At 38.4% G+C, this 13,457-nt stretch overlaps 1 protein-coding gene across 1 annotated transcript in view; it reads left to right on the top strand.

The window, feature by feature from the left end:
• SYNE1 (spectrin repeat containing nuclear envelope protein 1) overlaps nucleotides 1-13,457 on the top strand; it is a 493,953-nt gene that overhangs the window by 189,020 nt on the left and 291,476 nt on the right. Inside the window, exons 29-33 of the mRNA XM_074948627.1 lie at nucleotides 324-491; nucleotides 2,617-2,793; nucleotides 4,280-4,420; nucleotides 5,709-5,869; nucleotides 11,131-11,281. Of these exons, the coding sequence (XP_074804728.1) occupies nucleotides 324-491; nucleotides 2,617-2,793; nucleotides 4,280-4,420; nucleotides 5,709-5,869; nucleotides 11,131-11,281 (798 nt within the window). The remainder of the gene's footprint in view (nucleotides 1-323; nucleotides 492-2,616; nucleotides 2,794-4,279; nucleotides 4,421-5,708; nucleotides 5,870-11,130; nucleotides 11,282-13,457) is intronic.

Below are 13,457 nucleotides of genomic sequence, written 5' to 3'. Positions count from 1 at the left end.
AGAGAGATCCTCAAATTGTGTAAATTGTCATAGCTGATCTGAAATAAATGACAATTATGACAATTTATACCACCTGAAGATATGACCCATAAAGTATTACAAAGATATTGCAAACAGATAGGAAATTGGGTAGGGTAGTCACATTTTAGGGCTATGAATGTTTTTAGTTTTTCTTTAAATACAAAGCAAAAGCGTGGTCCTAAATGACCTGGAGGTGTATGGGATTTGCATTACAGACAATTATCATGTGTTACAAAAAATACCCCAAATGTAAATTAACCCTGTTCAGCTATTGCCTATTTCAATGTTGTCCATAAATATAGATTGAGAAGATGTTAAGCACTGTGGGTGATTGTGTCCAATATAAAGAAGAAGTAAAAAGTGCCCTAGAAGAACTAATTACCAACTCAAAAGAAGCCCAAGTAGAGGCTGAAAAAATCTTAGATACAGAAAGCTTATTACAGGCTCAACAACTGCTTCTGCATCATCAGGTAGGACAACTGGGCATACCCAGATTTGGTATGTTACGTGGAGTTTGTGTCATTGACAAGCAGAGAGTGTTTGTGTGGCTTCTCCTATGGTGTACTGCAGTGTATTTAATATGACAACATCAGGTAAAAAGTATGGCCCCAGCATAGGGAAATAGTGCGTCTGTACGAGTGCCCGGGTAGCCACGTTATGCTGATGGGAGAGAGCTCTCCCATCGACAAAATAAAATCAGCTCAACGAGCGACATAGCACTGTGCACATGAGCGCTTATGCTGGCAAAACTTATGTCTCTTGGGGGTGTGTGTTTTTTTCAGACCCCGGAGCAACAAAAGTGCTAATGTAGACATGGCCTAAGTGATACTTGTTTATAATGATGTCATTTATTTTGTCTTGAAATAAAGAGACCTTTATTTTCAAACCTGGGTGCCCTAAATAAAAATAGCCAGATTTTCAGTGGAGATGAGCACTTGCAGCTCTCGTTGAATTCACTTGAGTTCCAGACCCTCTGAAAATCAGACCATTTTTGTTTAGGTGCCAAAGTTTGAAATTTTTGACAAGGTGCACTCTACAAGTATTACTATTTTTAAAGGCTAAGATTTGATCTTAGCCTTTTTAAGATTCTTAAGGCTAAGATTCTGATCGTTGTGAGCATAATTGGAGGAATTATTTACACCAGTCATTTTTTCCAGTACTGTGCCTCCAGTAACAGAATTTGGTTTTATGATATTATATTGCCATGGTTCAATTAACCCAATGTTTCAATTTGCACAATTAATATTTTTAATATTGAGGGGCAGATTCTGCCTTCAGTTACACGAGTGTATGTAACTGAAAGCAGAATTTGTCCTTAATATTCTGGCTGGGTATGTATGTAAAACTATAAAAAACTGTTTTGTGTAGTTTACATTAATTGATACGTAATGCAAGATGTCATGTTTTCACCAAATCAGGTGCCGACTGCAGTAACAGGTTCTTATTTTAACTGATTGCAGGTAAACAGAATTAAAAACATGGTTTTTTTTTTAATCTTAACAGACAGTAGACCCAGTTATGCAATAGTTACACATATCACTGTTTTCAGTCATAACAACAAATACTACTGCTACTATTAGTAAGAAATAAAGGTTGGGGGTTGTGTTCTGTCACAGACTGTAGAACAAGGCTGTATTGTGTGACAGTCACTCTGGGGCTTCCTAAATAAGAATCACATTATTGTCATTGTCGGTGCACGGTGTAAATGGTGTTTATTAACCTGTGTTTCTGCACAGTTGGAAGTGCCTTGTTGTCTAACCAGAGGATGCTGTGTTGTAGCTCTGATTCTGTACAGCGCGTGTCATATTTGTAATAACTACATCTGTGTAATGGTTGCTGTATGTGCTGGTGTTTTAAGGCTCCGCAAACCTGAGCCAATCTGAGAGAGGCAGGAGGAGGAGCACTACTCACAGGGACTTGGCAGGGTTATCCTTGCAGAAGCCAGGAAGAGTCATGGGTGAAATTTTCACCCTGTCCTGTCCCCTGTATGGCAGATGGGGGCAGTGGTACAAATGGGGTCTTTAAAAGCCCTGGAACTGGCCAGAAGAGAACTGAGACAGACAGCTGCAGGCTGCCTTCTGAGGATTCCTTCACAAACCCCAGCAAAGGGACATGTAGGAGGCAGGGCTGGAGGTGGGTGGGACACCCATATGCAAGGGGGTGGAGCTTTGGCATTTGCTGTTTGCTCACTGCGTGGGTGTACAGTGTGCTTCCCTCAGTGCTGCTCTGCATCTGGCGAGTGGCACAGAGAAGGAGCAGGGCTACTGCCATATCCACACCACAACCAAAGGTGCTCTGGAGCCTGGGGGTAGTGAAGCAGCATGAGCCAGCCTCCAGCCATTACTCACTACTTTGCAGCCAGCTTATGGCTGCCTCCTGTGCGGGTGCAAAGCGGGACAAAAAGGCTCCATGTGTCCTCACCCTCTGACCGTACTTCTATTCAGGGAGGAGATAGTGTAGCCCTTTGTCTATTATTCCCTTTCTATAGATATACACATACAGAAAACTGTGAGTGAGTTTCTGGTGTGCCTGTTTTCAACACTGAACTAAGAAACATTTAAATTTGTATCAATCCTCTTGAATAAATGCTTCTAGCAAAGGACAAAGAGGCTCTGTGCAAAGAGGCAAGATGTGCAACAGCAGATTGCGCGAGCTAAGCAGCTGCAGATCGAAGGAGGACTGCCTAGCACAGTGCAAGAAGATTTACAGAAGCTGGAAGGTACATTAGAAAACATGCAGCAGAATATGGAGAAACGGGAAGAAAAATTACAGGTGAGTGTTCTGCATGTAACATTACAGAAATGAGTATCCTGTATTCTATTTTCCCAGTTTTTCATGTAATTTAGTTAAAGTAGTAACAGGTCAGTGCCGTTTTCTTTAACTTGCTCTTGTATCCGTCTGATGAGAGATGCGTTTGCTCCACATTTTAACATTTTTAACAAACTTGTGATCAGTTTCTCACCTTTGAAACTTAGTATGTGGGAACTTCACAGTCAGAACCCATCCATCCCTCCTGATACTTTTCTCTCCTTGTTTGAGCCAAATGTGGGAACCCTTTTGGATTATACTACATCATTTAATTTTTTACTAGCTTGTAGCTCAGTCCTAATTGACAATGTTCATTCTCATTTAATAGACAAAATGCCTATGAATTAGTTTTTAGATGGGGATTATGTGGCACGTTTATTCATGAAGGATGACACTGCACTGTAGTGAAATTATTTAGGTTGCATTCAATAATAATACCTACCACATATACAGCACTGCACAAACAATTAAGCCTCACAGCTGCCATATGAAATATCCTAATTTCACAGATGGGAAAACAGAGGCACAGAGAAGTGAGCTGTAGCTCACGAAAGCTTATGCTCGAATAAATTTGTTAGTCTCTAAGGTGCCACAAGTACTCCTTTTTTTTAGAGAAATTAAATGACTCACAGAGCAAATCACTGACTCCCTCCTGATTCCCAACCCTAAACTCAATTCACCAGACTACACCCTCCCTTCAGATTTTGCTGCTCAAGGGTGATCGTGCCATTGGATTTGTCACTTTGCTTGGAGGTTTAAAGACACCACAGTTATTTCCTGTGTTATGATAGGTTAAAACTATATGATTGACATTGCAGAGTATTAGAAGACATCTTAATTGTAATTATTGGTGGAAGCAAATTAGGATATTTCTAAAAGGGCCCACCTTCTGCCAATTTTTAATAAGGGCTTGAGTTTATTTCAGAAACTTGACATTTCAAGGAAATATTCATTACACTGAAGATACTAGGTTGGGTTCCAAACTTGGAGTAGCTAATAATCAAATGCCACATGTTAACCAAAATTTATATTAGATAAACAGAACAGATAGCTCTCTGTATTCAGCTTGGTATTAATATAATTACCGTTTTGCCTGTGTAGTTTTTTTTAACCAAAAAGTTTTCTAATTCTGTAGGTATCATTGAGCAGAGATCCAGTCCTTCCACCTTTACTTATATAGCCTTGAGGCTTTAGTAGGTTCAGATTTATGCTTAAAATCCAGAGAGAAACTAGAAACAAGTACTAGAGAGAACTGTGCTTTTCTATACAACAGAACAGAACATGTGCCAGGGACCAACCAGACCTTAACTGTCTCCTACATGGTTGTGTCTGTAGCTGGGGTTCCGAGCGGGAAAAAAATGATGTGTTTTGCATTTAGGTGTGTAACCTTTGACTTCCTTCAGTAATTTATAACCAAACTCTTTTCTGTTGTTGTCTTTTTTATGTGTAGGTCACAGTAAACAAATGGGAACAGTTTGAAAGAGACAAAGAAACAGTAGTCAAATATCTTAAGCAAGCAAGCTCTGCACTTGAACGCATCTTAAGTTTTAGCAGTTTAGAGAGCCTCTCATCAGAACTGGATCAGACAAAGGTATAAATGCCATTGTGTAAATTAGTGGAATTGTGACAATGTTCTGTCTTATTTATTAATAAGTAATGTGAAAAGTTGTTTTTTGATCTCTGTATGGTTCTCCATGAATGAGAGAGACCAGGTAGGTGAGGTCATATCTTTTATTGGACCTACTTCTGTTGGTGGAAGGGACAAACTTTCGAGCTATACCTCTTTCAAGCTCCCATTAATGTCTGTGGAAGCTGTGCATGCAGGTTGGAGACAAAATAGTGCCTTCAGCAGTTATATTCATTTCAGTGGTGAAATTATAATTTATCTGCCAGTGAAGCACATATATGGAGAGTAAAGTAATTGCCTGAGCTTTACTATTTTACTCAATACAAGTATTAAAAATATAAGGGTAGATATAAACAAAAATATTCACTTTCCTGCTACGCTGCCTGGAGATCAGGTAGCTGATATGTGTTTCTTCTTTACAGTGTGCACAGCAACAGCCTGTTATTGCAAGTAATTTTGAAGTCAGTAGACCTAAAAAGTTGATTTTTTTTCTCACATTCAGCATAGCACTACACTAGTTAATTCCCTTTTTCTTTCTCTAACTCCTCTTTCTGTTTTCTTTCTACTCTTCCTCTGGTGTTGACAACACAACTCATATTATCTAAAGCCCAATCCTTTTCCTATTTTGATGTCAATCAGAGCTTTGGTACTGACTTTAAATGGGGGCAGGTTCGGGCCCATAGTGCTTGCTTTTTTTCCTAACTAAGTGTATTGTTTTTCCTCAATGCTTATAGCTTTCCCTGTTGACAATGATGCCAAATTGTATCTAAATCTGGTCAATCTAGCAATCCACCATTATCTTGTATGAAAGGAAATAATGCTAAAGAGAGAAAAAAACGAAGCTAAAAGCTACATAAAGCTATAAATCCACTATATATTTAGGAGTTATAGCACCTAAAAGATATTAAATGCGAAGACTATCCTAGACACACTGCCCTCTGCAATTTCAATAATAAAACTGCTTCACAGTGCGTCTAGTACACTGATTTTTAACTGAGTACATTGAAATATTATTGTCATATCATATCAAACTAGGTTCTTGCCTTAGTTTGATTGGAATAGTTAACTAAAATGAGCATTTGTTAATGGAAATGTGAAAATAAAAAGGTTCTGAGTTTTTACACATACCACAAATAAATATGAATAATCATGGGAACAGCCTCTCTCCCCACAGGGGAAGAAAAAACAATAATTTTAGGATCAGGAAATGTAAAACATTTTTTTTTATAATAACTATGATGCCTCTTTACAGGAACTTGCTAAACAGACTATAGCCATTGCAGCACAGGCTGAGAATCTTGTGAAGAACTCCTCTGAGATACAGCTGGGCTCAAAGAACAAGCAATCCCTTCAACAGCAAGCCAAGTCAATCCAGGAACAAGTGAAAAAAGTGGAAGTTACCCTTGAAGAAGAGTATGTTCTTAACAAGTCCTAGTATTTCCTCTGGCATAAGAATGTAGCTGATTTTTACATAACATTGTCAACATTTCATGTACAGTCTCAAACTGTAAATTTCAGCTTTAACCAGGAGAATAGTACTAACCATTGCCGAGAACACAAATACCTACCAATAAAGAAAATAGTGGCTTGATAATACAAAGTAACTACAATGATTCCAGGCATATTTAACAGATAGAATTTTTTATTTCTAAGCCACAGGCCCAATCTTGTAAATTAGTCATGTTCTTCAGGCACTAGAGCCTTTTGAAAGCTATACCGTTACCATGCTTGTCTCACATTTTTCCTACTTTTTCCACAGGAATATGTCAAGAAGTGCCTTTATCTTAGTGAATGCCCCAATTTGATTTTCACTGGCAATGCAATAAGTATTTCTGCTCTTGAAAATAAGAAAAGGTTTGCCAAAATTCGGGTAAAAATGGAAAGATCAAGATCCATGGAAATATTGAGAAAATCCTGAAAAATAAATGTGACATTTTGCATTTATAAAAATATAATGCATTTTCACAAGTTTGTGAATATTTCAGTTTGGGCAGTGACATTTAGTGAAACTTGTTTTGGTAGATTCACATATTTCTGGATGTTAGTACCAAAAACTCTTATCAAGCCCAGCTGTGGGGGCCTGAGTACAGGTGAAGCTGGCATTCAGTGTCAAACAATATTGGTTGCACCATGTTGTGATCTCAACAATTTCTTTAGAATTTAAGTAGGACTGTCAAGTGATTTAAAAAATTAATCGTGATTAATCACGTGATTCAAAAATTAAACACGCAGTTAATCATGCGATTAATCGCACTATTAAACAATAATGGAATGCCATTTATTTTAATATTTTTGGATTTTCAAATATATTGATTTCAATTATAACAGAATACAAAGTGTACAGTGCTCACCTTCTTTTTGTTTTTTATTACAAGTATTTGCACTTTAAAAAAACAAAAGAAATAGTATTTTTCAGTTCACCTAATACAAGTACTGTAGTGCAATCTCTTTATCATGGAAGTTGAACTTACAAATGTAGAATTATGTACAGAAAATAACTGTATTCAGAAATAAAACAAAACTTTTCGAGGCTACAAGTCCACTCAGTTATATTTCTTGTTCAGCCAATCGCTCAGAAAACAAATTTGTTTACATTTGCAGGAGATAATGTTGCCCACTTCTTGTTCACAATGTCACCTGAAAGTGAGAACAGGCATTCTCATGGTGCTGTTGTAGCCGGCGTCGCAAGATATTTACGTGCCAGATGTTCTAAAGATTTATATGTCCCTTCATGCTTCAACCATCATTCCAGGGGATGTGTCCATGCTGATGACGGGTTCTGCTTGATACCAATCCAAAGCAGTGCAGACCGACGCATGTTCATTTTCATCATTATCTGACTCAGGTGCCACCACTTTTTTGGTGGTTCGGGTTCTGTAGTTTCTGCATCAGAGTGTTTCTCTTTTTTAAGACTTCTGAAAGCATACTCTACACTAGTGGTTCTCCAAGTGGGTCCGCTGTTCAGGGAAAGCCCCTGGCAGGCTGGACTAGTTTGTCTACCTGCCGCGTCCTCAGGTTAGGCCGATCACGGTTCCCACTGGCCGCAGTTTGCCGCTCCAGGTCAATGGGGGCTGTGGGAAGGGTGGCCAGCACGTCCCTTGGCCCACTTCGCTTCCTGCAGCCCCCATTGGCCTGGAGCAGTGAACCGCGGCCAGTGGGAGCCGCGATCAGCCAAACCTGCGGATGAGGCAGGTAAACAAACCGGTCCGGCGCGCCAGGGGCTTTCCCTGAACAAGTGGCGGACTGGCTTTGAGAACCACTGCTCTACACCTCATCCCTCTCAGGTTTTGGAAGGCACTTCCGATTCTTAAACCTTATGTCGAGAGCTGTAGCTATCTTTAGAAATCTCACATTGGTACCTTCTTTGTGTTTTGTCAAATCTGCAGCGAAAGTGTTCTTAAAATGAACAAACGTGCTGAGTCATTATCCAAAAATACTATAACATGCAATATATGGCAGAATGCGGGAAAAAAAGAGCCAGAGACATACAATTCTTCCCCCAAGGGGTCCAGTCACAAATTTAATTAACTCATTCTTTTTTCAATGAGTGTCATCAGCATGGAAGCATGTGCTCTGGAATGGTGGCCGAAGTATGAAGTGGTATACAAATGTTTAGCATATCTGGCACATAAATACCTTGCAATGCCAGCTACAAAAGCTCCATGCAAACACCTGTTCTCACTTTCTGGTGACATTGTACATAAGAAGTGGGCAGCATTATCTCTCGTAAATGTAAACAAACTTGTTTTTCTGAGTGATTGGCTGAACGAGAAGTAGGACTGAGTGGACTTGCAGGCTCTAAAGTTTTGCATTGTTTTGTTTTTGAGTACAGATATGTAACCAAAAAGAATCTACATTTGTAAGTTACACTTTCACGATAAAGACATTGTACTACAGTACTTGTATGAGGTGAATTGAAAAATACTGTTTCTTTTGTTTATCATTTTTACAGTGCAAATATTTCTAATCAAAAGTAATAATATAAAGTGATCACTATACACTTTGTATTCTGTGTTGTAATTGAAATCAATATATTTGAAAATGTAGACACACATGAAAAATATTTAATACATTTCTATTGGTATTCTATTGTTTAACAGTGTAATTAAAACTGCAATTAGTCGCAATTAATTTTTTTAATCGGGATTAATTTTTTTTAGTTAATCGCATGAGCTAACTGCGATTAATCAACAGCCCTACATTTAAGCTTTCATTAAACATATGCATTTCTGAGCATAGTGTACCAGATCCTCAGCTAGTACAAATCTGTGTTGCTCCATTTACTTCAGTGGAACTACGATGATTTATCCAGTTGATCCACTGGTTGTAAAGATAAACTTCCAAGTATATCCCAGTCCCATGCTGCCTTACTGGAGTTACCCTTGGGTTGAATTTGCCCCAGTTGTTCCAAGAAGTAAGATCTGTTCCTGTCCATCTCAGTGGTTGCCTAACCAAAGGCAACTGAAATGCCAACATTGTTGGCTATTTCATTATTGATCATTATCCAGCTAGTCTGAAATTTTGGGAAGAGCTTGATTATAGTTCAACTGCTTTTTCTTCTCAGTGTGAATCCTGATCCCAACAGCTACTATAGCATGTATTTGGCTATTGGCAATTTCATTCTTTACACACTCCCTCACTAAAATGTGTGAAATACTATAGTCATTTATTGTCAAATATTCTGTCATTTTCTACTTAATAATTGACTTGCTAGTGTGATTTTTACCACCATCATTGAGCAGGCCACCATTGTCCTTTGATTCAAAAGACTCTGAGTAGCCACTTACTGCCAGTGATGTATATTCATTTTTGTTTTTAATAATGTGACATCATTTTATAAAGCCTTGCAGAAAGCTAGACAGTTTGGCCATATTCCCATGCAGCCTAGGTTTGGAATAGATTTTCATTTGGAAGTAAAATCATGTAATATGTCTGTGGTACTGTGATAGAACAGGGCATCTTTACCCAATAGCCCATAACTTCTTCCTGCAAAACATTCATGCCTGTATAACTGGACATTAGAATGAGATGAACCTGCAAAACATGTATTTTACATTGAAGTGAATATTTTGCATATACGGTCATGGGGTGGCTCATGCACACTGCAGAATAGCAGTGCCAGCGGTTAGAAATTTTGCCCCATAGATATGTATTGAAGATGTCCTCCTAAACACAGCAGGTCTCACACACTGCTCTTCTATGGGAAAACCTTCAGGAGGAGAAAAAAGAATATCAGCTCTGCATGGTCAGCTACACAGCAAAACTGACACACATTCTTTTTGTGCCCATAGATTTGTAGCTGAGCAGAGGGGACAGAGAGATGTCCTTGAAATACTGCAGATCCCAAGGAATCATAAGGAAATCATACCCCAGTTGCTCAGTGTTCTGATTCCTGTATTCTGATCCCCAGCCCTCTTCCTCCTGGCATCATGATACACTTAGGATACGTATTGCCACCTTATCTGAGTGTAATGCCAACAAACCCTTGTCACCTTGGCTGGGATCAAACCTGGTACCTCTGGAGTTTAATGCATGATCCTTTCCCACCTGAGCTAAAAAATGCATACCTCTGAGCTAAGACTGTAGCAGGCTCATCAGTCTAGAGCTGGTCTAGCTGTCACTAGAGGGGGACAGAGTGCCACACCAAGCAAACATGGGTTACATACTTCCTCTAGCTGGAGATGCACATCCTGAGCTTCAGAGACTTCCCAGTTGATATTCTGGATGAGCCCCCACTTGTAACACTGACAGACTCTGGTCGTCATCAGCTGGGATCAGACCTGGGACCACTGGAGCTTAATGCATGACCTTCTACTGCCTGACAAAAAGACAAACCTCTCTTAGCCAAGGCAGAAGCCGGTTAATTACTCACTAGCTGGTCTAGCTGCCACTAGAGGAGACAGAGTGCCACACCAAGCTGGCCTGGGTTTCATAAGCACTGTCATATTCTTTGAGAGGAGTAGAAGCTATGGCCAAGGAGTTACTTTTGGTATACCCAGTGGGGGATGTATGAGAGAAAGGAGAAGGGTGCTTCTTGTGTGAAGCCTTGGACCCGAACCAAGATCAAGCACAATCTCTTCCTGTTTTAACACATCTAAAATGTACATTTATGGGCAAAAGAATATTTTGGACCAAGCTCAGGCTTCATCAGTTTTCTGTTCTTTCACTTGATGTTAACTCTTTGCTTGAGAAAAAAACAGCTACTTGCAAGGTTGGCAGATTGTTGTTTATAGCACAAGAGAATAAAACAGTCAGTCCTCACTGATCACATGCAGAGCTACAGTATACTGGTCTTAGCCATTTTGCTGTAAAATAATTCAGACCCTTTTATTTTTAGGGATCTGGTACAGCCATATAATGTTTATATTCCACACAATATTGTGTGTATATGGTGCCTGGATTGTTTCTCTTTGTTATTTCTTGCTTTCATGTGTTCCTTGATACACAGATTTTACACTTACTCATATTGTGTGTACCACTATTGAGATTAATGGAATTGTGCAAAGTCCGATCTGACTTTGATCCAAAAGACACATGTACATTCTCTAAAAACATTTTTTTGAAAATACAAACTGCCTGTAATTTGGATAAGTAGTATTTTTAATTAGACCTCGAAAGAAAAGTTTCACTATATTAAACTGTTTATTTTCTCTACTTAATTTGGTTAATTTTAGTATTAAAACCATGGAAATGGTGAAAAGCAAGTGGGATCATTTTGGCAATAATTTTGAAGCTCTGTCCATCTGGATAACTGAAAAAGAAAAAGAACTGGATACCTTGGAAACATCATCATCTCCCTTGGATATGCAAACCAGCCAAATGAAGGTGATTGGTTCACGTGTTACATTAAGCATTAAAACCTTCTCTCTCTCTCTCTCTCTCTCTCTTTCTCTCTTTTTTTTCCTAGTGGCTGCAAGGGCGAGGAACAGACATTTGACTCGAGTTTCAGAGCCACAATGATGTAAAGATGTTACACTTTGTATACAAATATACCAAGCTCAAAGATTTGGCAAGAGCTAAAGGAAAAACATTATAGGCTGGTTTCTCTGTTAGTGGCTATTTATACCTACAAAGCCTTCATTGTATGTAATATTAAAACATTTTAATGAATGCATAGTTTTTTTCTTTTTTTGGATGAAGCTCACTGACTTACCAAATAGTCATGTAGCATGTTTATACGGAGTGTAGAAAGCCTTTGTATTGTAAAATGTACATCAGTCAGTGGCTATAGCACCTGATGTTCTGTGTGTCTTTTATGCTGAAATAATAAAGGAACTAGTGTGCTCACTAGCTTGTGCACCCATAGACCTTTATTGCTACAGTATTTACAGAATTCCAAATTGTCTGTACAGTATTGTAGGTATATGTTTTCTCCTAGTTCATTTATTGGCCTCAGAGATGCCTAGTACCTCCAAAAGCTGCATTTAGTCAAAAATACGCTGTCAGTTCCAAGGATCACTTTACATCCCCCTTCAAAATATAATAGGTATGTCTTCTCAACCTGCATGTACTCATGGGTGCAAAGTTCCCAAAATGTAATTTTCTATAAACCCTTTAACTCTGCAATGGCTTGCAGTTAGGCTGCTGCAGGCTGTTGCAATATATTTTGAAAGGTTCCCAAGTCAGATTTGATTCAGGTGACTGGAAGAGTTTCTTGACAGAATATTAATTTCTGAAGTTGTGATCATATTAACATATACTAAATAAATGAAATCATCTGTCTCTTGGTTGCAGCGGTGAAAAATAGAACACTGCTTGAATTCTTGCCTTGTCATTAAAGCAATGTTTCTAAAAAACTCAAGAGTAAAATTAATATCTCTGTGTTTTTCACAGAGATACATTAAATCATACATCCCTATTTGTTAGCAGCTACTAGATAGAACCCCAATGTTCAATGACTCTGATGGAGAAAATTGAGCACATCTGAATTACACATGACATGTTATAATTTAGAAGCTATGTCCCTGAACTGGTTATTCTGCATGAAGCCTAACAGACTTGTGCAAATACATCATGGTTCATCCATGCAGATCTGATTGGAGAATTGATACCTATTTGTGTGCTGTGCTTGAAGAGATTAGCAATGACTCCATTCCATCCCAGTGTAAGTTTATGAGAAATAACGCTTCAACTAAATGCCAGTTATCAGACTGAAAATTATTTTAAATATATAAACAGTTGAGTGAATTACCATAAAATAAAGAAAGTTCTTCAACATGAAGCTACATGAAATAAAGATAAGATTGTGTTTCTAATAAACAAAAGCAAGGCGATGCACGACGAAGTGTGAAACTAGCCATGTGTTCCTCAACATCAAGACATAAATAGCTGCCACCTCAGTTGCTTTCATAATGTTTATAGTTCTGTCTACATTTGAAGAACTTGTGTTGTGTATTGTGGTGTAGTTGCTGCTTTGTGTCACATTCCTAATAGTGCTTATAGTGTAGTAGACAGTATTAAGTAATGTCACAATCTGAGTGGCTCAGTGGAAAAATTGTGTGATACACACTTTCTCATCTCTAGATCACCAGAACAGATGACTATAATTATCATTGCATGACTGTTCACTAACCTATGTAAAAAGTCTAATAAGTTTGACATGGCCTTGTAGTCAGTGGCAGAACTCCCACCGCTTTCAGTAGAGCAAGGATTTCACCCTAGGCGATTTCACTGTAATTCCTAATTCCACAGAAATAACTACTACAGTTATCACTAAATGGTTCCACTGTTGGCAGACAAAGTTATACACTTCCTCTTAGGTTCACTGTAGGTGCGAACTTGCACGGCCTAATTTTATTTCTGTTCTGCTGAGAGAGGGTTACAGCTCCAGTGCTGTCAATCTAGTACCTTTCATTAGCATTGTATTTGCATGCAAAAAAAGTTATTTTATAATCTGAATTATTTCAAAACATCACACATAGACTTTATAACTGCTGTTTACTATAGTGCATTCTAGCTATACGATATAACTTTGCTGTTCTAGATACAAACCTTGCAAAAT

The sequence above is a fragment of the Natator depressus genome, chromosome 3 (genome assembly GCF_965152275.1).
Source record: "Natator depressus isolate rNatDep1 chromosome 3, rNatDep2.hap1, whole genome shotgun sequence".
NCBI classification, from domain to species: Eukaryota; Metazoa; Chordata; order Testudines; family Cheloniidae; genus Natator; species Natator depressus.
The sequence above is the reverse complement of the archived record's forward strand: the minus strand, read 5'-3'. Positions and strand labels throughout refer to the sequence as shown.